General features: G+C 37.2%; 1 protein-coding gene and 1 long non-coding RNA gene across 3 annotated transcripts in view; one reads left to right on the top strand and one right to left on the bottom strand.

The window, feature by feature from the left end:
* RAP1GDS1 (Rap1 GTPase-GDP dissociation stimulator 1) overlaps positions 1-25,314 on the top strand; it is a 92,423-nt gene that overhangs the window by 15,769 nt on the left and 51,340 nt on the right. For both annotated transcript variants that reach the window (XM_051789756.1, XM_051789757.1), the window contains exon 2: positions 19,054-19,161. In XM_051789756.1, the coding sequence (XP_051645716.1) occupies positions 19,054-19,161 (108 nt within the window). The remainder of the gene's footprint in view (positions 1-19,053; positions 19,162-25,314) is intronic.
* On the bottom strand, positions 4,866-21,903 carry LOC127472116 (uncharacterized). The gene is made up of 3 exons (XR_007904875.1): positions 21,568-21,903; positions 19,890-20,069; positions 4,866-7,988 (listed from the first exon to the last, which is right to left on the bottom strand). It is a non-coding gene; the product is annotated as an uncharacterized LOC127472116 (long non-coding RNA).

Raw genomic sequence — 25,314 nt, 5'->3', positions numbered from 1 at the left:
ATTGAAATTTTTCAGACTGTGACAGACCATTGTGAAGATTCTTAGTGTCTCTTGGCTGTTAAGCAGTCCATGAATAACTCCTCAGTGCACTCAGTTATGCTGAAGGCTGCAGCGTCATTGTTACATGCAGGAGCTGGTCAGGAATCATCCCAGGAAATCATGCTGAGTTTTGACTTCTGTTCTCTGCATCTCTGCCTTCTGAAGTATCACTGCTTCTTTCATCCCTAATGGCAAAAAGACTGGCAGTTGATCAGAAGCTCAGTCCTTTTAAGAGTCTGTGTAAAATAAATAACATGAATATCCTGAAATACTTACTGACTTACTGCAGTGGTAGTTTCTTTGTAGAGGCATGGTTAGGGACAGACTACATTACAGATATGCTCTGGTATTGAGGTGCTGATTTCCAGCATGGCATTCAGAAACCTGAGCCAGGAGTTTTGGCTGTCTAAATAAAAAATGCCTGGAGAGTTGAGAGTAGGCTCAGCTACTGAGCTCAGCAGGAAACCACCCGTAATTAATATGCATATTATTTTCTGATCAGCATGATTTCTGCCTTAAGCCCAGGGCCTGAAATTATTTCTTAAAGGTGGATATTTCTAAGAAAACTTCAAGCCTTCTTTTCAAACATGAATGGAGGAAGAGGCACAACTGAGCTACCACCTTCACCTTCCTTGTATAAGGTACATGTTTATGCAGGAAAGAGCTCTAAATACCTCTAAAAGTCTAAGCTTTTTCTCTGCCTGAAATTAAAGCTATACCCTCAAACAGACCAGTATATCAGGCCTAATAGTGGTGTGTGTTAAAGCCTATTTTTTAAGGCATATTTTTTAAAAGATGGAGATTTTTTGTTCCAGCAACTTTTCCTGTGACTTCTTATTTTTTTATGCATCGATTGCTTAACACAGAACCATAGAATGGTTTGGGTTGGAAGGTACATTAAAGATCATCTAGTTTCAACCCTCCTGCCGTGGGCAGGGACACCTTCCACTAGAACAGGTTGCTCAAAGCCCCATCCAATATGAAATATATCTTAACAGAAGAGGTAAGAGGTGTTTCAGTCCTCACATGAAAAATCGGATTCAAGTATGTTTCTGAGAAGTTGTGTTTAAATCCTTTGAGGTAGAGGATAGCATTTGCTTTATTGTCATGTTCAGACTGATGTGCAAAAGGCACTTTGACATTTTTACCATGCACTTCCTGTTAGATGCTGGTGCCTTTCTCCAAGAATTCCTGTTGCCTGTGTGTACGGGGCACATTCAAAGAAGGGCATAGAAGAGACACACCCTCAGAGATCTCAGTAAGACTAACATATAAATTTGGTTATGAAGCTACCTGAGAGAACTAGGAGAGTTCTGCATTTGGGCTTTAGGTGAATGCATGTAGAACTTCAAAGGAAAAAAAGTTAAATTTCTCCAGAATTTGGTGTCCGGTGAATGGGAGCATGGGAGGTAGGCTTCCTACAGTCATCTCTGCATATAAACCTGATTTTTTTCCTCCCCTGTGATTTAAGGGTCAGTCGAGATCTGCTTGGCCATCAGAGGGACACATGTCTTTGAGAGTATGGCGGCCATTCTTAATTTGGGGGTATAATGTGTGCAACTGTATCCAAGTGTCACACAGTCTTGCATCCCTTGTGAAACACGAGGATTTGTTTGTCCTCCCCATCTGCTATTAGCTCTGCCCTTCATCCTTAAGACCTGCAGATTGTATGCAGAGCCTGACCCCTTTCAGTTTCTGTCAATATGACTCTTTACTTAGTCTGAGAGATGGTTATTAAGCAGTGAAAGCAAATCACTCCTCCACTTTGCAGCACACTCAGATCCTGCTTGTGGGGGAAGCAAATGACTCGCAGTTCAATGTAGCAAGTGGCATTTTGCAGAAAACTTTTGTCTTTAAAGATATATTTCTTTTTGAAAAGAAAAAAAGTCCTGGTTGCCTTTTTTATTGAGCTTCCTGTAAATATGTGTCTCTTGGGAGCATTTCACTTGTTTTTGGGATGCTGTCCAAACACAGCTGAGTGAATGGAGGATTAACAGTTTAATTAAGAGTCCTGAGATTTAAGACATATAAAGTAGCCTTTTCTTTTGAAGATTTTTTTCCCCCTTATTTGTACTGTCAGATTTTCTCTCTCCTAAAACGTATTTTTAGTGGATACATATTGTCCTGTCTCACTCATTCCAATGTTCATCATAGTGATTTGAAGTAATACTTGAGGACTGCAACATTCGGATTACGATTTACCCAGCTGTGCATATGTACTGTAATGTGCTGCCTCAGAACATCAGTATCACGTTTACTGCATTGTCACTGTTGTATAATTTTTACTAAATAAAACTCTTAAATGCTGTGCAGAGGTTAATGATCACTTGTAACTGCAGCAGTCATGCAGAATAGTAATGGGGTTTGTGGAAATCTTTTTTTAAAATAGGGTTATATTGAGCAGTTTGTACCCCATCTTAATTTTGCCATCCAATTCTGCAGTTTTATGTCTGTCTTACATGAAAACTCAGTTGAATCCTTCAGAGAGGATCTGAGCTGATCCTATCACTGCAGTGTTTTTGTTGCTGTTCTACATCCTGTGCATTCATAAGTGAAAACAAATAACTGCGTTAATAGGTAAATATTTATCACTAGAGGGATTAACCACAGATGTCTACTAATCTTAGTAACACCAGGTTTAAAGCCATACATGATACCTATAAAACCAGACTAACTCTAGAGTATGTTTTGGCCCTAAAAGCTTATAGAGGAATGATGCTGACAGCCTAGTCTTCAGTTTGTGATATGTGGGCACCACATATCAGCCTACAAAATGCATGTTGTTGATTTCGGGCCATTTTAGTAATTTTTGCTAAACTGCTAAATTAAAGGACCAGTGGCATCAGACAGTCTCACCAGCCTAGAAGCAGTGCTTTCCAGAACTGACTTAATTTCCTTTGTATCCTTCATTGGCATTAGAGAATATTAAAAGCCTTTTTCTCCGTGGCATGAGGAAGCTGCCACACTTCTATTAGCCCTTCTGTGATTAAAGGAAATTTTTTAATTACAGGTTTAACAGTTGTGTCTTCAGCTGGAAAGGTGCATTTTTATGTGATAGTCTTTCCCTCTCTTCCCTCCTTGGGACAAAAATGATGAAAGTGATGTTAGTAGGAGAATACACGCAAACAATTACTTAGAACCATATGAGTTTTTAATTGTAAAACATTTGTTAAAAAGGGGGTTCAGAGTCTCTCATTAGAATTGCAACCAACCTGTTTCTAAGAAACTTTTACTGGAAACCAAACAATAACAAATGGCAGGTCATCACTTCCATTATGAACTTGTTTGCACACACTCATCAAATTCAAACAATGTATTTTCAGGGCTGAAAGCTTTCATGCATGGTTTGTAATTATCTTGTAGCTTGCAATTAAAAGTAGGGACATTTTTTTGTCATTTCTGGGAAAAATAAATAAAAACAAAAGCAAATTTTAAAGTCCTCTGGAGAGCAAAATAAACCACCATTAAGACTTCATATCTAAGCAATATGTGTGCTTTGAAGCATCATTGTGAAGTCCCCCAGTCTGACAAGATGCAGAGGCTGCAACTCTCAGCCTTCTGCTGGGATAGAGAACTGGGGAAAAACTGTATGTTTCCATAAAAAGATAACTGCAGGGATGAGTGTAGTAGATCAGCTGGTTTAGGATATGTATCTTGTCAAGAAGGAAAATGGAACTTGCATGAGTGTTGTTGCATAACAGAATGCCTTTATGTCTTTTTAATTAGGAACTGCTAAGCTTATTTACTTATTACCTTTTTTATTTGTTTTATTTTATATTAATATTAAATGTAAAAGAATAGAATACAAAATTACCTTTATAATTATATCAGGGTAGATATTTACTTTTCCTTGCTGAAGTTTCATTGAAGTGTGTTGCATGAGCCCTCAGCCTTTCAATGCCTGTTATTTATTTGTTCTGTGTCAGGTGTCAGAGGTTTCTTGTAGAGAATACGTGCTGAGGGAACTATTTCTGCACAGGACAGTGGTAGCAAGTGCCATGGAGAAACTTAAGTCAGTATCTGGACCAGGAGAAAATGGGTTGCTAGAGTGCTCTGATCAATCTTGAGTTTAAAATTATCTGCTTGAAGATCCAACAAACAAAACAATTTCTTCGCTTAGAAAAGGACTGGGACATACAAGTCTCCCTAATTTAAGAGCTTTTAAAAGGGCTTACCGTTCAGAAAGATGTTCAAGGTCCAAACTTCCTTCTAGAGTGGTATGCATTTGCAGGCAGGTACAACACTTTTTTTCTCATAATCACATGCAAAAAAACCGAATAGCAAACCAAAGAGTTATTAATTGATAAAAGTGTAAGATTTTGGAACAGGAGTTACACATCTTCATTTAAGGTGCCAAGATACCTTTAAAAATATAGCACTGAGTAACTACAGAACATGCGTAGAAACACTGTTATGTTCTGTAATTTTAGATCTTTTATAGTCTTTCCTTAAATCTTCACAGTTTTTTCTAGGTTAGTCTCTATTTTCCACTACTCAGACCCATTTTATTTTCTGTAGTAGGTTGGTCTTTGGACCTCCCAGAGTTTATGCAGACGTGTAAGACTGCTTACAAAATACTCCAGTAAGAATGAAAGAGTTACACACTGATAAATAGTGACAGAATTGGACCCTTATCTGTATACTGAGTGCATATTTTACGGAGATTTAAGATATAAATTAATTCCATCAATTTACAGGATTTATTCTTGATTCAGTTAAAAGGTGTTGAGGGACAGGAATGAGGAGGGAGTGTTACCAAACCACTTCTTGTAACTGAAATAGCATTTTTCTCTCGCTATGTATTTCTCACATCCCAGACAATTGATCTTCTAGCTGAGAGTCTGATGGACCATTCAGGGTTGTTTTACCTGTCTGTTTTGGCTCAGTATAGTGCAGAGGTGGATGACCTAAATTACCTCTGCCAGTCTTGCAACATTTTGAATCCTCTCTGATACTTTAGAGGCTATTAGAATGATTATTGAAGGCAACAGACCAGGCCAGGCAAATTCAGTGCTATGTGTTTATGATGTATACAACCTCATCACATGGAATAATAGCTTTACACAGAAAATGAAGTCACTGGGGACATCACCTAATACAGCCTCCTCTGCCAAGCTGGGTAACTCTGAAGCTAGATCACCCAGAACGTTTTTTTTAAATGAGGGGTGGGGGTTTTTTGGGCAAATCAATTTTGCTTTTCAAGTTTGAATATAAATTACAGTGTGAAATTTATTTTTCTGTATTAAGTACACATCTTGTATCACCGTGACTAGAGAATAAATTTAGAACTGCTTTTGGCACTAAAAGATATATACTTAGTATACACTGAGCTTATTATCCATCTGCTGCTGAAATCTCTCTCATTGCCCAGAGCAGTTCTTGGGATTTGTTTCCCCTGTGAAGGTTTTTATCAGTGAACATTCCTTTAACTTGCTGTCTACTGAGACTTCATGTACCTACTCCCATTCTGTTGACTCTGAGCAGGCTGAGCAGATTCTTACTATGTTTGCAGTTTTAGGAAAACTAGGCACCAAGTTTTCACTTTCGCTTTGTATTTGCCTAATAAGGAACTTGGAGTAGCAGTAAACTGAACAATCTTAAATGTTAGAAGAAAAACGTATAACCCAAGCAACAACCCAAAGCAAAACCTCAGCAGTTTACTTTCAAGGTTAGTTTCGTGTTTACATACAAGTAAACTTGTTAAAACCTAGCCATCTGTACACTATTAGGTGCATATTTGACAAAAAAAAAGGTAAATAAAAAAGCTGTCAAATGACTCTTGAACATTCAAACAGCTTAAAGGCTCTTTGTGTGGTAATGTTGGCACAGCTCCTAAGTGACCAGATGGAATTTTATTAACACCCAACAGGACAAGGGCTGAGATTTTGTTTCTTAACTTACTATATTTGAAACGCTTGTAGAGGATGTGTCAGAAAGCTTGATATATTTTCCTACTACGCAAAATTACACATATACCTTCCCTTAATGCAAAGATGATGACTGCTTCAGAGGTTGTCATTTTTGTAAGGTGGGTAAGAAAAGAGTTATGAGATGTGTGGTAATTTAAGTATCACAGCCTTTTAGTGAATTTTAAAAAAGTGGTTTTATATACACAGTTGGTGATCATATTAAAAGGAGAATTTAGAAACAGGCTTTTTAATAAACAGACTTAAAGAAGTATTTTATAAGAAAGAATAAATAGTACCTAAGTATTAAAATAAACTTGATTTCAGACATCAGTAACCACTGATAGTAGTGATGTCAGATTTCCATTTAAGGATTCTGGGGAACATATAAGACCATGCAGATTTATGTGACTCCTCCCATTCTGTCATCATCATGGGTTTATTTATTGTCAGTAAGAAATACCTGAAAACTGGAAGTCTCTGTTGTCTCCGATAAATTGCAGGATGACAGTTAGTCCTGCAGGGAGCAGTGGAGGGAGCTGTGTTGTTCAGTCCAGAGAAGGAGCACTCAGAGGAGCCCTCATCACTCTCAACAGCTGCCTGAAAGGAGGTTGTAGCAAGGTGGGGGTCAGCCTCTTCTCTCAGTTAACTAGTGACAGGACAAGGGGAAATGGCCTCAAGTTGTGTTAGAGGAGGTTCAGTTTGGATGTTAGGAAAAATGTCTTCACTAAAAACAGGAACAGGGTCCCCAGAGGAGTGGTAAAGTCACCCTGTAAGTTTTCAAAAACTGAGTGGACGTGGCACTTCGTGATACTGTTTAGTGGACATGGTGGTGTTTGATCAAAGGTTGGACTCAATGATCTTAGAGGTCTCTTCCAGCCTTAATGATTCCATTATCCTATATCTTCAAACCAGACAGTTCAAACCAAAGAAACAAAATCTGTAACACACTGTGGACTCACGGTTAGCCCTATTCCTTTCAAGTACTTCCTTTCTATATTTAAGGTTTTTGGGGAACTCATGATAGCTGGAAGAGTGCTGTGTTACAGATCAGTATTTCATATCATCTGACAGAAGAACACTGATGTGACATACAATTAGAACTAACAGTACCAATTTTGAGCCTGGGTGTTTTATTCAGGCAAAATTCCTACTGTTGCTGGTTGAAATGTGCCTGAGGGCTTTGTACAGAATCAGATCCTATATTTGTTCAGTAACTCAAGCTGGTACCGTAAGTATAGTTATACAGACATTGTACTGCATACATATATTGTACAATTTATATGTACTTACTTGCATAGTTTAGGCCAGAGGCCAGAATCAAAGCTTGTTGAAGTCTGAAGTCTCAGCTTCTTCTTCAATACTGGCAGTTCCGGAACTTTGTATCCTCAGCTTTGTGTTGCTTATTTGAATTTATTTATGTATTTTATTTTTAGCCCAAGTAAGAGGAAAAAGTAATTTTAACTTGTTTATTGAAAAGGCTATCAGTAAAATAGTGTTAGATTGATTAGGAACGTATACTTCAAGTCTAAATTGTTATCCCACATTTTAACATCCTACAAATGCCCATTCAGACTAACTTCTAGCTTTACATATGTATTATTTTGTTGCTAAGAAGCCATATTTTGTTTGTTCTAATATAACATGTATCTATAAAAATCAATGTTTGTTCTAATAGAGTAAGGGAAATAATTTAATGAAAAATTAAAAATATCTCTAGGAAAGTGTTTTCCTCTTATTTGTTTGTGTAATGTCTAGATTGGCATTTGTAGTCCGCTGAATTGAATCACATTAGAATTAAGACTTTTAGAGTAGGTACAGTCAGAAAAGGTTAGACACAGTAGCACAGGCAAAGATCATCCCAGAGAAAAGGTAAAGCTTAAAGAGCTCTCAGTTTCACATATGCTGTTTCTAGACTGTACCGTTTCTGTAGTTTAATTTTCTTTGTGTGTGTTTTCTATTACCTCTTCTCTGTTCTTCCTGTCTTGACTTGACAAAGTGACTCTTGCTTGCTAGATTAAAAGTGCTTCAGGCAGAAATCATCTGGAGGAGCAGAGGACAAAGACAAAAGAACATCATAAAACACCTAAGATGAATGAAAAAAAGATCTAGTAGAGAGATGCAAGCCTTGCTAGTTGCATGTGTGTGTGTGTGCATAGACTCATGCACACATGCAGCTTGTCTTTTCTATACTGCTCCATATGGTTGCCTATTTATATGTAATATAGCATTGTAGGGAATGATAGATTTGATTATTATTAAGGTTACCCTTTTATTTACAAGATCCTGTTTCAGTCATATACTGACTCTTCTGGAAGAGCTATGTGCTATACCAAGTGTCTGCCTTAGGCTGTCCATTTTAATTTGCTTGGTGGGCTTTTGTTTTAGCATGAGCAAGAAACAGGTTTGGACTATTGTTTGAAGTATTAGTAGTCACTTGAGAGACTGTTTTGGTCCTGTTGTTTTTCCCCTCTAAATTTTTTACGTTCTCTGCATAGGGTGGGCAGTAATCCAGAATAATCTGGTGGTGGAGACCTTCTGTCACTTTTTACGTTGCAGTACTTTGAAGCCGTGTCACAAATTAAGGGGGGGTGGGCACGTGTAAAGAAGCATTCATCTGAGAGTTTATAGTTGAACGTTCCCACAAAGAACTAGATCCACTTCCGCCCCATGGCACATAATTCCTGTAGGAATTCCTGTAGGAAAGTATGGTAGGCAACTTTTTAAAATATATCCCTGGTAATCTGTTATCATATCTCATGCTTTCTTGATATCTATGCATGATGCGTCATGGTCTGCTTTATAGAAGTGCTGAGAGTAATCTGTATCTTCATCTGAAGACTCTGAAAAAATCCAGAATGTGCAGTGATTCTGGAACCTGAAAATCGGGAGCTATCTTGTGTTGGAAACCCCAAATTCCCACAGAGATACTTTTGACCTTAAATTTTTCAAGTTTCAGTTCTCTCATTCACTCACACAGTATATTGATTCTCTCTTACCTTATAAATACCCTGTGAAAGCAAGCACATTAATATCTTTGAAACATGATGACATAATGTAATGATACTAACTTTATAACTGTCAGCGAGAAAGGAAGCGATCCTTCAGAATACAATTTTTTTGTAATATCTGGGAAATAAAACTAGAACCACTTGCGAAGAAGGAGGATACGAGAAGATATTAGGTAACTGTTCTTTGACAGAACATTTTTCCTGAAAGAGATAGGTGTCCCTTGGATAAAACAGTATTCTTCATGTGTACATCTTGACATGCACTGTGTTGTCTCGTAAATATTTTACGTGGTGAAATATATATGGGTTGATTTAATTCCGGAACTTTTTTTGTTTTTAAAACCTGAGTATGCAACCTGATATCACTTTAGCAATTCTTTTGTTTGTGGTAGTGTATGTATATACTATATGTATTTGTATATGCATACCTGTGTCTAAGATAAAGGAAATCTGGAGATCTTATAATATGGAAGTCATGCAACTTTTGCACAGATACATATTTTACTTATTTGGGGAATTATATTAGTAAGTAATAGTGTTTGTGTAAATCTAACCAACTTAATGCAACAGTGCCAAGTATGTGTATAATTGGGAAAAAGCCACAGTGAAGCTTGAAAAGCACAAATGATGAGCAACGTGAAAAAAGTAATTGAGATTGGCTTAAAAAGGTATTATTTTGTAAAGGGTAAGCCTTTGGGTTGTTTCTGTTTACTCTTGTAATATCTAGTTTATATTTTTAAGTTCTTGGGTTTTTCCCAGATATGAAAGCTAAAAAATGTATATTGAGAAATGTAACCTGATATTCTCAGGTATTTGAGACTCAGAGTCATCCCTTTGGAGGAAAATACCAGCTAGTACATGATAATATAGTGACAATTGATTGCTTGGGAATTGCATAATTTTAGCGGTTCTTGAGAGCTGGTGTGGTAGGCCACCAAACCAAACAATTCATTCCCGTAGTTTGGGTTAAAAAGACAGAATCTGGTTGAAAATAGAAAGAGAAAACTGAGTACTGTGGCTACATATGGTGGCAAACTGGTTGGCTCATTCATAAAGTCAGTTCATTGTATCCTATAGTAGCTTAGATCCCAGAAGAAACCTCTCTACTTCCTGGTGGTCATTCTCTTGTCCTTCAGCAAGGACTGGTAAGGAGACAAGCAGTACTGAAAGCAAGGTGACCTGCAGCCTGCCCTCCCTTCTGGCAAGCATTCATCATGTGAGCCGTCACATATTGCATTGCTGCAGGTCAGAGGCGGGAGGAGGAGGGAGCGTAACACCCACCGCACCCAGCAAGCAGAGGTGCACAGTGGTGCTCTTAGACAGAGTGCTTTCAAATTCTTAATTGGATGTTTATTTTCTTTTTTTCCAAACAACCTGTTCAGTGCATTTGTCTAGAGACAGCAAAGCCCCTGACCCTAGTGCTTTTCCACGGCTTGGCCAGTAGCGTAGGCTTTGACACAATCCATCAGTGTGAGAACATTTTATCTATTAAATAACATGTTTTTGTTAGCCAGTTACACAGAGTAAGGAAAATCCATATGCACCATGATGCACAGGTATTTGTTGCCTGCATTAGATGTATTCTCAGGATATTTAAAAAATGAGCCCTAACAGAACTTGGTATTTAAAGGCTTAGGTTGTGATATACGTTTTATAACTTTCTTTTGGTTTTGACATAAATCTATGCCTGAGCTCTTATTTCTGATGATGGCGTGTTCACATAAAGATTGTCTTTATAGAACTTTCTATAAAGTAAGGGAAAAAGGTCAGATCTATTCTGTAGGTTGACTCTGAAGAAATTAATGGTGATATGCATTACTTTGTGAAATATATTTATAAGAGTCATACGAACATATGAGAATTAAAAAAAATACACAGAGGAAAATCATATATTACTTAGAGTGGAGACAGTAAGAGATTTTTCTTCCATTCAGCACCCAGACCACTTGAGATTTGGCTAATCGTGACACAGCACATCACTTAGGATAAAACAGGCATCTATCTACCTTCTTTATTATCAGTTTTATAACGGAGCATTGAATAAAGCCACTGAAGTGGATTCAGTTTTGATTACAGATGATGTTGTGTGTTTCTTGCTCACTAAGGCCCCAGTGAGAATTTAAAGGCTTGTGTCTATCGAAAGTCCCAATTAGTATTTTCTGTTATGCCCTGCATGTCTCCTGGGTTTTCAGAATGTGACTCAGTGAAGATCAGGCACTTGGAGAAAACAGACTATATGAACATAAAATGTGCAGTTATCTGTCAGTTAAGTGTAATTCTTCTTTTAAGACTGATTTTAAGCAAGATCTCTTAGGGCTTTTTATAAACCAGTACAAGTTGTTACGTTGATTTCACTGAATTTTGATCAGTTTCTTTGGACCTTAAGATAATTCCAGATCTTCAGTGTTTAATTATGAAATATAAAGATACCTAAATCTGTACCACATTTTCCTAGGAAAGAGACAAAAATCCTCTAAGATTCTGTAAAATATTCTGAAATGTCATTCTTACAGTCTGGTCTTTGCAACCTATGATTTAAATAGTAGGAAAAGGATCATTAGTGTTCAGAAACCAATTACAGCAGCTACAGGTCAATATACTTTGTTGTAGTGTAAATATGTTTATACTAGCGTCTGTTGTTTATCTGTGACTACAGTAATAATAATACATGAAATTATTTTCAAATATCTTCCAAATTTCCTCCAAGGCAAAAAAAACCCACCAGAAAACAAGCAATAAAAGTAATTTTAGCTAATCTCTGTTACTGAGAGAGTAACAATTGATCGTTTTAATTTTACTCATGAACATGTTATTGAGGGAGTTCAGAAGTAGTAAAAAGACTCCAGCAACACACCACTCTTTTTGTTTAAAAATAACCAGAATTCAACAACAAAATGAAAATTTTGCGTTGGCAAGAGATTCCAAATGAACTGAATGGTGGCTGATGTCACTTTTTTCAGGTTTCTATCCTGATTTTGAATACAACTTACTAAGTAGTTATTAGTGTTTATAGGCTCAGCTGATAATTACAAAAAATAATTAGGTAGCTTAGTGCTCAGGTGGCAATGAATCATTGCATGTCAGTATTTTCAGGTAATAAAAATGAAGTCCCGTGTCAGAAGAACAGATGCAGAAACAAGTGGATAAATGAAAGAGTAACAAGTCTCTAAGGCCAGATGGTATATATCTAAGATTCAGAAAGTGTTTAAGAATGAAGCAGCTGAACTGTTGACAAAAATAGGCACTCTCATTAAAATTAGTTACTATGCTAGAAAAGTAGAGCAAATGTACCTAAGTAAAGACAGGTTGCAGCAGGAGCCCTGCAGTTAAAGATCTATCAGTATATCCCTAGAACTAGAAAATTTGTTGGAAAAAAAACATTAACCCACCTCAATGGACAGGGTAGGACAGAAACAAATAAACAGGATTTCTGTTTTTAAAAAAAAAGTTCCTTCCTGATTAAGATGTTTGGATTCATGGATTTAAATGTTAATCTGGTTTAGGGCCAGGATCAGCCTCAGCACAAAGGGGCAACTGATAAACATGGGAATTACCTCACTGGCTGTAGAGAAACTACAGAATCCAAAATCTTTTTCAGCTTACTGGATCCAGGCAGATGGCCCAGTAAAGTCCAAACATATCTGGGTAGGTGTGTTTGGCCAGCTTCTTCTCTCGGTGAACCAGGGCACTGAGGCACAGTGTGACAACAAATGCCATGTCACCCACCCGTAGCCAAAAGTCAGTGCACCCAATTATTCTGTTTCTGACAGTGAATGACCAGTAGCTCGTGTCTGGGAAAACAGTGGGCAGGGCAGGGACAGGAGTAGCACAAGTACAGGGAGGTATTCTCCCAGTTTCCAGTAATCTGGCATGTAGGAACTTCCTAATCCAGAATTGTTACACATATCATAGTATTAGTAGCCATGTATGGAGTGAATCTGTTTATGGTTCCAGCTTCTTAACAGTTCCATGTTTCCATTATGTGTGGTGTGAAGATATACTTTGTCGTTTTTAAGTTTGTTGCTTGATAATTTAATGTTGGCATTTTAGTTGCTGTGTTAAAAGAAACAGTAATTATTAGCTTTCTTTTAGTTACCTTAGTCCTATTTCTGATTCCACAAATCTACACCTTTTTTTTTACAGAACGAAGAGTCCTTGTCTATTTAACTTCTTGGGGAGCAGTTGTTCCTTACCTTTGCTCAGCCATGCCTGTGCCTCTTCTGCAGCATGTCATTTGCAGCATGAGGTGCCAGGAGATGTATGCAGTATTAAAAGTGTGGGTTTTGGGTGTATAGTTAATAATTTAACAGTGGCAAAATCATTTTCTGTTTCCTGTTTGTTTCCCAACAAAGCCGTTGACCTCTGCATTGTCAAAGACCATTTGGTCTTGTCTGTCCTTGCCAGGTCTCCAGGCATTACTTACCAAAATTTAATTCTTTACCCCTGTCGCTGCCCTCTGACAGCATATAGGTACCCCCTGATTAGATGCCAATTTTAGAAATTTCCCAGATGGACTAAGAACAAAGAGTTTTTCTAATGATGGATTCGTGTGATTTGACAGAAACCACTGTACACTTGGGAGCACCTGAGGGCAGCTGTCTACAAAGACAGCTGAAGATGGAGTATTTTTTGGCAATAGACTAAGTATGAGAACAAAATTCTTTTGTCCTCAATAAACTCTGCATTTGAGGTATTTTGCATGTCTAGGTGGATGAACACTTGTATGGGACTAGATATCTTCTCATAAATTATCCAAGAAGTGTCTTAGTTTTTCCTTATACATATTCAAAAAGGACTTATCGTGTACATTTCTGACAGCTTATTCAATGTCTTGGGAACTAAGGAAGGGGCTCTCCTAATTTTGGGCCAGTCTTCTGTTTCCTATGGAAAAGAAGGAGAGGTGGCATCTGGGCTCATTAAAAACCAAAGGCATGCTAGAGATCTCACCAGTTGTTGGGCTTTCTGCTCCAAAAAATAATTCAGGCCAAATGTGCCTGCTCTTCAGGATCAACAAACCACCACCACCCTGTGGGAGGTTATCAAGGTCAGATACTTGTTATACACCACAGGGCACCTCAGGCACCACTGAATATGGTTTAGCATGGTTTAGTGCTCTGCTGGTGGTGTAGGGTCTGCATTAGAGTAGAAACACTGATGGTATCAGAAGGGAAGAGCTTGGGGTAATGATGGCTTGGGAGCTGGATGCTCCCCTAAATGGATTATGAGTCTGATCTTCGTGTCAGTTCCTAGGTTTTCAAATAATATAACCTCAAAATACACTTTTTGTCAAAAACAACTGTGGTGAGTCTGTGGTGGATTGCCTATATAGGTTAGTTTGTACTGAAATTCTAATAAGTTAAAGTCCATACAAGAAAGTGAAGTAGTTTCTTAAGTCTAGTCATATGCACTTAAATTTGTAAGAGATTTATGCCATTATTACAAGGAGACCCATAAAATGGCACATTCCTTCTGCTCAGTTTGATGTGTCATTGTTTCCTGAGAGGCAGTGAAACAGAATCAAAAGGCTCTGGCGTTAATACAGCCACCATCCCTAAAATAGCAGAACTGCTTGAACTTCTTATCTGATCAGCCTGTTTCAGTATGTCCCATTTCAATATCTATTAATTTTGAATTCCTTATCTGTTAAGTAGGATGTATAATGTAATAGTCTCTTTAATAACAACAGCAGACTAAGTGTCAATCAAAAGATATAGGCAACCTTAATATGTTCAAAGTGTTCATTTTCAGAGAAAATATCCATACTCAAAAAATAATACAAATATATGAAAAACAAACAGTCCAGACAAAAGATGCCTATTTAAATACTCAACTAAGACATTCTAAATAATTTTTTTAACATCAGTCTTGGAAGAGGGCATTTTCTGTGATTTGGGTGAAGATGATGTGAATTCACAGCAAAATGTTGGTTCTTGCCCACAGAAGCTGCCTGCTGGGTACCTTATCAGACTTTTTGTGGTCTAACCAGCACTCCTGTGGTCTTGACCCTGAACAAGGTTGATTAACTACCCAGTTTTCACAAGATAAAAGAATAGTCTTCTGCATAAAACAAGTTTGTGATTGAAAATAGGAATGAGTCGCAGAAAAGTTCTCAGAAAAATAGTCTGGTGAAATGAAATTAAATATTAAAACATTCACTTATGTTAGTTTCTGACTAATTTTTTTCTGTAAAAATGTCTGCACAAGAGATAGAAATAGTTTGCAAGAGATAATAGTAATACTGTGACTCCAAAAGCAATGTGGGCAACCATAGTATTTAAGCCGTATTATTTTTTAGGTGTGTTTGTGCAGGAGTAGTTATGAGGAAAAAAAATGCAACAGTAGGTGGAATGGGCAGACAGGTCTGACAGCTCTTGGCAGACTCCCCTTCCTCACTTACCAGTTTGTATCATTAGGTTATATAGGATTATGGTGTGGGATTCTGAGCTTTTTGTCCAGATAAGATAACTAATTCTTCTGAAAGCAGTACAGTAAGCCAGCAAGTGTGAGAGACATCCTGTGCTTGGGGTCATCAACAAAATAGTTGATACTTCTGTTAAACTTCAGACTTGATGCCTCACAATTTCACAATCTGATACCAGATTGTTGAGCAACTGTGCCATAGGGAACATTAGTAGTCTATTTTTACCTTTACCATCCTAATCTTGCCCACAAAATCTACTTATTCAGATTTCTGTGATACTCAGCGAAAAAGATTCTTTATATTGTTTTTCTCCAATGAGGTTTTATTGCTGAGAATCTGATCAGCCTATGCAGTAACAAGCCTACTGAAAGCAGCTTCTCTAGAAGGAGAGAAAGAGACATTAAAGTAAGCAGGAGATGATCACAAGAAAACAACAGGGGTTTTGTACCTGGAAGACAAGCATCTGCAGCTTCTTCCCTAAATGACAGGTTTAGGGCAATTGTGAAACTGCAGAAGTCGGGAAGCCTTGTGTGATTATATGTTAAGAGCCATCTAGAACATGACAGCCCTTTCTCTCTGAATATCCCTGTCAGTGTCATCTCAGACTGTAAGGGTTTGTGCTTTTCAGAACAACAACAGAAACAAAAATTAAATAATAACAAAACTCCTGAATCTGTTTAAGGTGTATTTGCATTTGTCCAAGATTCTCGGGTTTTGACAGTAACTGTATCTTTCAAGGTGTTGACTTTTTAGAAAGGAGACCAGCTATGACAAAAGTGAGCAAATAAATTCTTTCTCGAAGGATGTTCTCTTTCCCTCTGTGCTCTTGGCCTTCTGACATTGTATCAAAAGATTTGTTGTTTCTGCAGTATTCCTACTTATGTTTTCTTCTGTAGCACAGAGTGAGTAAATCCCAAGCTGCAAGAAGCTTGGAGTTGTAGGCTTATTGAAAAATCAAGGATTAGTGGAATTTATTTTAGAAACACACTTAATGCATATGCTTTATTAATTGTTTTCTATTATTATTTTTTAAGTACTTATAGCATCCAAGTATACCTAGTAAAGTGGCAGTTTGGCACATAGTGCATCATGGTTTCATAAGATATTTTAAAGGTAATATGGTATACCGTTGCTACAAGTGTCCATTGATAGTTCAAGTGTGTCTTAATTTGCAGTTTAATGTTTATGTATGTCAGTGGGACATGCACATGCTCAGTACCATGAAAAAATGAATTGTTTGTCCTAGGGAATTAAACATTTGGACAGTCACATTTGACAATTTTGCCCTAAATGCATCACTCCGCATGTCATATGCAATTGTATAGTATTAAAATAGTGGCCTTCACCCAGAGGAGCTTAACATGGCACTGAGCAGAATGGGGAGGTAGGAAGAACAGCTGGAGGGACTTTCCTAACTCTATTGCAGGTTCTGATGTGGCGTGGAGTGAAAGAAATTACAGGTATTTGAGATAAAGCACCCATCTCTGCACACAAAAATGAAATAAGTGGGATCTATTGAGCGTGTGAGGTAGAAGAGGCTGCAAGAGAAAAATAAAGTCTGTGTGTGCTCTCTGATTACAATAACCTCTCCTCATAGCCTGCAAAATCTGATGTGAAGGTGGATTTCTTACCTATGCATTTTCTTCTTCCCCAGATTGTAGGAGCCCCTGGTTTTTATCTGTATAGTAGATTTAGTCCTCTTACTGTAAATGTTGCTACAGTTTAAAAGTTAAGTGTGTGAATATATGGGGAGATGAGATGCCTGTAAGGGGGGAAGAGAATTAGGGCTATATTAGCAGAAAACTGAAGGTAAGAATATGAGATGGAGGCAGGTGAAGAAAATATAAGAGGAGATGGAGTGCACAGTTGTAGTACTGAGACTGGTCACTGAGTACTCTACACCTGTGTCTCTTGACAAATTCCAATGTTATTTCCTGAATAATGTATTTAACCAGTGATACTTTGCAGTGCATGGTCAATTTTACTGTTAGTTAAATGTCATTCAAGAAAGGTGCTGCAGTAAGCTGCTACAGAGTAACGTGAGTATGAAGGAAAATAAATTTAGGGCTTTTTTCCCTTCTAGCTTGTTCGTGGAGTTGGGAGTTCAGCATAGCAAGGAGAGATGGTAGGGAGGCAGGTTTAAGATCTCAAGGAGAACAACTAAGTGCAGTTGCCCCAAAGGCTTTTATAGAGTTGCCAGTATGCTGCTGGCTCTCTGCATTTAGGAGTAATGGGAATCCTGGCTATAGTGTTGCTAAGAACACGTTTATTAATGAACAGATTGGTCATAGAAACATATAAACAATTTCGTGTATAAAAACTGAGCACTTTAAAAATTAAGTACCTTACCTTTATCTGTATGGGATATTGAACTGCAAAAGCATGTGCTAATAAAAAATGGACGTGGAACAAAGCCACAGCTTTGGCTGAGAAGCAGAGCAGTTCCAGGAGTGAGATTCCACCCTCTTCACGGGATGCCTGCTATGTTTCCATTCCTTTCCTTTGCACCATCCCATATGTAGGCAGGTGAAGAGGAGGCAAAGCACAGTAGGTGCCAACCTATGAAAGGGGCTTCCTATGTTGGTGTGAAACTTTAAGGCAGCGCTGGCTGCCATTCAGCCTCAGAAGATCCCGGTGATGCATTGCAAAGAAACTGCACCTAGAGTTCAGTTGGGTTTGGGTCAAGGTTCTTGGATTAGCCACTGGGAAACAAGGGACAGCTAGACATTATTTAACATTATTTGTTTTGAGTAACACTTTCTGCTTACTGTCAGAGTTGGCATGGAAACTGAATCAGCACTCCTTTTTAAAGAATAGTCCATGCAGAGTGAGGTTAGTCATCAGCAGCCTTACCAAGGAGACTCAGGCTGCAGCTGCCAGCACTTAAACCTTGCTCGTGAATAGACAGAATTTTCAAAATGGTAATGGTCCTACTACCCTGACCTTTATGGGGAAAAATGTGCATCTTTTGAGAATGATACTATGTCATTTGCATTGGGCAGTGTTTTTTTTTTAAAGAGGGAAAGGGTTAATTATCTAAAGTCCACAACAGAACTTTCTTATTTCAAGAAAATGCCATCTGTTTCTACAGATCAGTTGAATTTAAAGAGTTAACACAGTAAAACATATATAAATATAAGCAATGATGCTTGTAACATTCTTTTTGGAAAATGGAAAAATACTTAAAGGGCTGTAAGCTTAGCACTAGGAATCTGTGAATGTATAACCAAGATGAAAGCCTACACAGCATGCAGAAATGGGCATTTTCAATTATTTTCCCTTTATTGATGAAAAAAATCAAGATATGCTTATTTTCATTCTATGTTATTCTTGCACACAAAGATAGATGCAAAGAAATGGCTGCTGGTTTTCTGCACCAGTTAGGATGAGAAAATACTGATGGCTAGATTACTATTCGGTGACATTTCATGAAGTACCTGCTGACATCTTTTCTCAAATGCAGAATGATAAATGTACATATAAATTTGACAAGTTTAATTTCATCTATAACCTTTGACTCTTGGCTTTTTGTATCCTCAGAACACAGACCATACATGCCTTCTTCACTGATACAGAAATTCTTTATTTTACACTAAGTATTTACATTCAAGGCTTTAGGGCTATTACCAAATTGATGAGAACACTGATTTCTCTTTTCTTTGTATTTACCAAGCAGATAATTTAAGTGATGCCCTGAAAAAGCTGAAGATAACAACCACTGAGAGCACAGCAGATAGCTTGGAGGGATGCTTGGACTGTCTGCTTCAAGCTCTGGCACAAAACAGTAAGTTGTATGGACCTTTCAAATTTTAAATCATATGCAGAAATCAAAGTTCCCTGGTCTCTAACAATGCAGTGACAATTATAGTTCCATTTACTTTGCATACAGTGTTTTAAATTTTCATTATGTTAAAACATTACTTTTTTCTTATAATGTTTCCTGTATAGAAAGAGATGGCAAAGTTATGATGAATATTGGAACTTTTCATTTCTTTCTATGTAATCTGATGCTTTTTCTTTTGTTTTTCATGCTCTTTCTCAAAGCTGATGTTTTGATAATCCTAGACAGGTGGTGCCCTGGAACGTGATAGCTCCTGTCTGACTTTACAAGATATTATGCTATTTGTCACACCAGTCACATTAAGGTGTATGCACACACACAAGGATGAGTCAAATAGCTGAATGTGGTAACTGTTGGTAAATATTTGGCAAACCAAATTCAAATTGTTTTAGCTACTATTTGTCTAGGGAGATAGTTGTGTAGCCCTTCACATCTTAGAGCCAGGTCTGAAAAAGCTGCAGATGGTTTCCTTAGGAGACATTGTTTGGAAATATGTATATTCCTATTTATGCAAGTGTTTTAGTTCTCAATTTTAGTTCTGGCTGAGGCCAGTCATATATGGCCTAGCTTCTGGCACTAGGTAAAACTGAGGAGTTCAAGATGAAAGAGGCAACAATAACAGAAGAGTAGAAATTAGAAACTAGAAATTATTCAGGATAGTAAGAACATACCTCATTTTGTGTGGAGTTCCTTCATTCCCAGTGAAGTTAACTGACATATCTGGGGACTTTGCAGCCAAAAGGCTGCAGTAACATTAGTCCAGATTCCCAGGTAATGTGAGTTGGCACAGCTCTTTGCACCTCTGTGGATCTACCTCATTCACATAAGCTGAGATTCTGTCCACCTTGTTTCTGAAAGAAAAACAGGAATGCTTGGTCTTTCTCCACCTGCCAACGTTCACCCTCTCTAGATTGCTAAACTTTCCCTAATTCAGATTTTTAAGAGAAGGCTGGGGTACATGATCCATAAGCAATATTAGGAGCAAAAAAACAGTCAACCTTGCATCAAATGAAATACTGGCTTCTACTGAATCAAGAAGTGAAATTCATATGTTGCATGTGTTTTCTTTTAACAACTGTGTATTAACACAAGCTACTCCATTGTCTGCTCCACAGAATTTGGATTCTTTCTATACAGACATGGTTTGATGTGTTATTGTAAAGAAAGAATTTTGCTGATCTGGAAGCAGACTGTTTACAGTGATATGGAGTGTAAAGTGATATAAATGCTTTATTTTGTATCTCACACCCAAAGAAAAATATGGGTATGTACTATCAGATATTGAGAACAATTGGTTGTCTTGTATAAGGAAATGCAACAGAAAACAATATTGCTCATAATTTTATATCAACAAATATATATACAAATTTTTACCTATTAAGAGTAATTTCATAAATACCGTGTCTATCAAAAAAATACTGTTAAGCTAAGATCCCCAAATAGAGGTCTGCAGGAGAGGACTGCCTGAGAAAAAGAAAATAAAAAGGAAATAGAGATTTCTTTTTAAACCACAGACTTTCTGGGACATAATTATTGCAATAACAAAAAAAAAAAAAAGAAGTTATTGCTAGTCCAGACATACTGTGATTCAGATACAAGAAGTTATAGCAGACATAAGTAACCCAGTTTTGATAAATGAGAAATCTGAAAAATCTGCTGAGAATTATATTTTTGGCTCTGATGTACTCAATGTAAGAGGCTGAAAATGCCCACTAATCCCAGCCTTCAGCACTTGGCTATGAAAATGTCTGACATGTAATTGAAGTGCAAAGACTGGCACATGCATTTGAAACATTTTTCTAACTCATACGTTTTGGGAGACTAAGAGTATGAGTCTACATGTTACATGTAAAAATAGTTAAGCAAAATCAGACCAGCAAAAAAAATCTTAAGTGAGAGGGCAGGGCCCCAGTTTTGAGAGGGATTTAGAAATGTTGGAAAGCTTTGAAATAATACACTTTACCTTAAAGATGTGGTTGCTAAAATGCCCTATTTTCTGTTCGTTGAGCTATGCTGATACCTGGTAACACAAGGAACCATCACATGACCAGTGAAAATTGTGAATCTATGTTTGAAACTGGAAATCTCAGCATTTTTCAAAGGCTACTTTAGTATGTCATTCTTCTCTACATAATGAACACAGTTTCTTAGTGATATTTTGTTTTGCCTCCAAATGTATTTTGGCTATATGCGGCAGCCATGTTTTGTTTTGAATATACTCATTTTGTTGTATCAGAGAAAATATCATTCTTACAAATTCTGTAAGTAACTGCTAGTAAGCCTTTGCCATCAATCACTTCCTGCTGTTCCAGCTTTATGGTGTTGAAATCATGGGCTCAGCCCTCCTACCTTAACCACCTTGTTCAGGTTTTCTCTTGAAAGTCACCAGTGGGTTTTCTGAAATGCGTCCGTTCCTATTTGAAGGCATCACAGAAGAGGATGTGTTAGCATCTGGAATGCTTAAGAAAGTGTTGGATTTCTGCAGAGACTGCAGATTTTTCACATTCCTTCATCAGCGATTAAATTTTACATCCAATGCCCTGAATCCTCTGCAGGCACTTGCTTTGAAAGACATCTAGTCTTTAATGTTATGGTGGATTTCCAGTTCTCACAACCATATGTTAACAGTGAGGTTATATTTGAGTTGGAAATTCTTCATTTTCCTCTGATCTTTATAGCTATGGCTTCCCTATGTTGTTGAATTTAGTTAGTACTCATGTGCTTTCTGTACCTGATGTTCCTTTTTCTGATCTTCACTGGCCATAGAAGATGACAGAATTACAGATTCTATCATCTTCTATAGCCAGTGATGATTGTTGCAAGATGGAACAATTCCTCTAGTGGAGCAGAAAAATCATGGAGAATTTAGGGATAATGTTTTGTAATTCTTTAATTCAGGACTCAACTAAAAAAAAATAAAAAATTGAAATTTTAATATTATTGTTACTTTTAATGCCTTTGATTTGTAGAAGACAAAAGTGAGCTTTACCTATTTTTATCTATGTCCTTTTTGGACATTCATTATAGTTCTTATTTATTTATTGAAGAGTCAGGCAGCTATCTGTTTAACTTGTAACACAGGACTGCCATCTGACTTCAGTGAAACCCTGTATGTCTTTAGTACACAGAGGATTAAGCAATAGTCACTTCATCATTTGTTTCCACAATCCTTTTACATGTTAGCATGAAAGTAAAAGACATGCTTTTTCCCGCCCTAAACATAAGAAAAATTAAGTTGTAGAAACTTTTGTCCTAGCAGAGTTATTCTAAGTCACAAACATTCCTGAAATCACTTTCATTTTTTCCCATTGGCCAGGCATTTTAAGCTTTCTCCATTCCCTTTCATAGCATGGAGGTGGAACTCCACATTTCACAGCTTGCTCAAACAAAGATATCCTTAAACATCACCAGACTAACATTTTTCTGTTTTGAACAGAATAAGAGTAAAAGCAGGTGACCATAATTTCATGCATATTGTGGCCAAATAACAATGCTTTCATGATTGTGAGTGCTTGCATAGCATTATAGCTTAAAATAAAATCTCTTAGGTTCTATTTTGACCCTCATACATAGAATTAACTTTTGGATACAGTTGTTTCATGTGAATGAAAAATGAGCTTTCAGCATCCCCATAGCTTTACTACACTTTACTAATACGTAAGCTGTGGCAACACAAACCAGTGCAAAAGCACCTCAAGATATCTTAACACAAGCGAGTGGGTAGAAAATGCTACTAATTGGATTAGTTGCGTATTAGAACAACTGATAGCAAGTAGAACTAAATTAATTGACAAATAGCATTTCCCTGCTTTCTTATTCCTCTTTGATCTTCAGCATCTGCCTTTGTTCTTAACAGCAGTCTCTCATCCAGGTGGATTTTTGATCCTCCTTGGGTCTGCCCTCCAATGATCACTATTATATGCCACCTACCTGTGATCTTAGAAGGAGGAGGCCACCCATAGATGTATACTTAGACACAGCAGACACATGCCTGAATGTTAGTCCTGACACCTAAGCATCCCAGCTTGAATGTTCCAACAAGCAGCAGACACCTATGGTGTATATCCACAAAATGGAAATATGCAGATGAAAGTTAGAATATCCTCCTCCAGAAAGATAAAACAACAACAGGCTTATTGCTGGCTGCTAAAATTTATAGTTATCTGCTGAAATTAAAGTATTCTTTAGGAAGACAGTGGCCTTAGCCCACAACAAAGATTTTACTACTGTAGTATTCCTAGTTTGTCTTGGAAACTACAAAAATATTAATAGCAGCACTGAGCTACCCATGGTACCCTGTACGATTTGTTTTCTTTGCATATTGGAGACATGAACTGGTGTCTATTTAGCTTCTATAAATCTTGATCCAGTTTCTTTGGACTTCAGTGGTGTGGGGATAATGCATTTAATGTCTATTCAGACCAAGGGAGGGAGAGGGAATAGAAATGAAAAAGAAATGAAACTAAGGGGATGAGTAACAAGGATCAAAGTAGTGCATAAGATTTTTTTTAGAGGAACGAGAAAAATGGGAGAAAGGAGAAAAAGATTGAGATAACATTTTTGAAAGAAAAAAAACAAGCTAAATGTGGGTACTTAAGTGGTGATGGATGCCATCCCTCTGTGATTCCCACTGCCTTTTACAACAGCTGCTTACACTCAGATTTTTGGTGAGAAAGTGAAGATAGTACACAAAACGCTGATGAAAGTTCTATATTCTGCTGTTAGGGAAGGCTTAGGCCTGTTTTTGCACTAGCAAGAATGGAAACCATCTTAGTACAGTGACAGTTTCTACGGTACCTTACACCGTGTCCCTCAGAAAGAACATTACCAACAAAACAGACTTCTATTATCTTTGTAGTTTTTGGCAATATAGCTGCATCAGCAGTAAGGGTTTGCTGGTAGGAAACTATCAAACCAAAACCCCACATCTTAGACCAGTCTACTCGTACAAGCAAGAATTTCTAGTCTGCCTCTGACGCAGATAATCTCTTGTAGCAGAGCCAGGGGTTCGAATTGAATTGGGCCAGCTCAGCCCATCAAGCTCATTGCAGGTCGTTAAGCTTACCTGAGAAGACTTCTAGTCAAATGTCCAGCTAAAAGTTGGGGATCCTGATGGATATTTTATAAGAGGGAGTTTTGGTTCAAATACTGTGTTATAAAGTGTTCTTTCTTTTTGCTGAAGAAGGATGCTTCTTGCATCTTAGCTCATGGAGCTGTTGCCTTGTCATGGCACTGTATACAAATAATCCAGAAATGTTTCATCATAAATTCTGTATGTAGTATGTTATTACAATGTAACTATACTAAATCAAGGTGACTGCTTTTTATTGGACTGTCTCCCAGTAAACTGGCTTACCCTAATGATACTGAATGGTAATCATCGCCACTTAGTGGGATTATATTTTACATAAAGTCCCTCTAATAGTGATGTATTTAGTTAGTGCCAGATAGTTAAATGTTTATCCAAGTGTTAAATTTCAAGTGCTATTCATTAAATACACAATGTGCCAAATAAAGATTAACTATTACATATTTTTTCTTTGGGGAAGACGTCAGTGAATAGCAGTTCCAGATAATAGAACTGACACATCTTTTTTTTTCAGTTTGCATTTTTGAAATGCAATACAGAAGCAAAGGAAAATGCCTACCTTTTGAAAATGCAATACAGAGGCAAAGGAAGCTGTCTACTTTTTTTTTTTTAAAAAAAAGTTATATTTAAACATCATGTAATTCACAATTTCAGGTTTGAAATTTCATTCTTAGTTTTGCTTCAGTCACTTATATCTTATAAATGTGATCTTTTATAGATTAAGCTTTCCTTCAGCTACTTTGACAGCAGAACTTATTAAAAATATCAGTAGGTAAAAGATTCCTTTGAATGTATACCTACTTTTTCAGTGAGCAGAGGATGGAATTTTACAGCAGGCATTTCAGCTCACTTAAGAGCACTCTTAAGAGATTGCTTAAAAGGACCATGAAACATTTCCTGCATATATAATGGTCAGCTTTCAAGTTTGATTTGATGTTTAAACTAAATCGAGTTTGGAAAAAGGATTTTACACTATAGGCCTAGCATTTCAGTTACAAAGTTTGAAA

The sequence above is a fragment of the Manacus candei genome, unplaced genomic scaffold (assembly GCF_025592945.1).
Source record: "Manacus candei isolate 608988 ecotype Guabito, Panama unplaced genomic scaffold, ASM2559294v1 h1tg000028l, whole genome shotgun sequence".
NCBI classification, from domain to species: Eukaryota; Metazoa; Chordata; class Aves; order Passeriformes; family Pipridae; genus Manacus; species Manacus candei.
The sequence above is the reverse complement of the archived record's forward strand: the minus strand, read 5'-3'. Positions and strand labels throughout refer to the sequence as shown.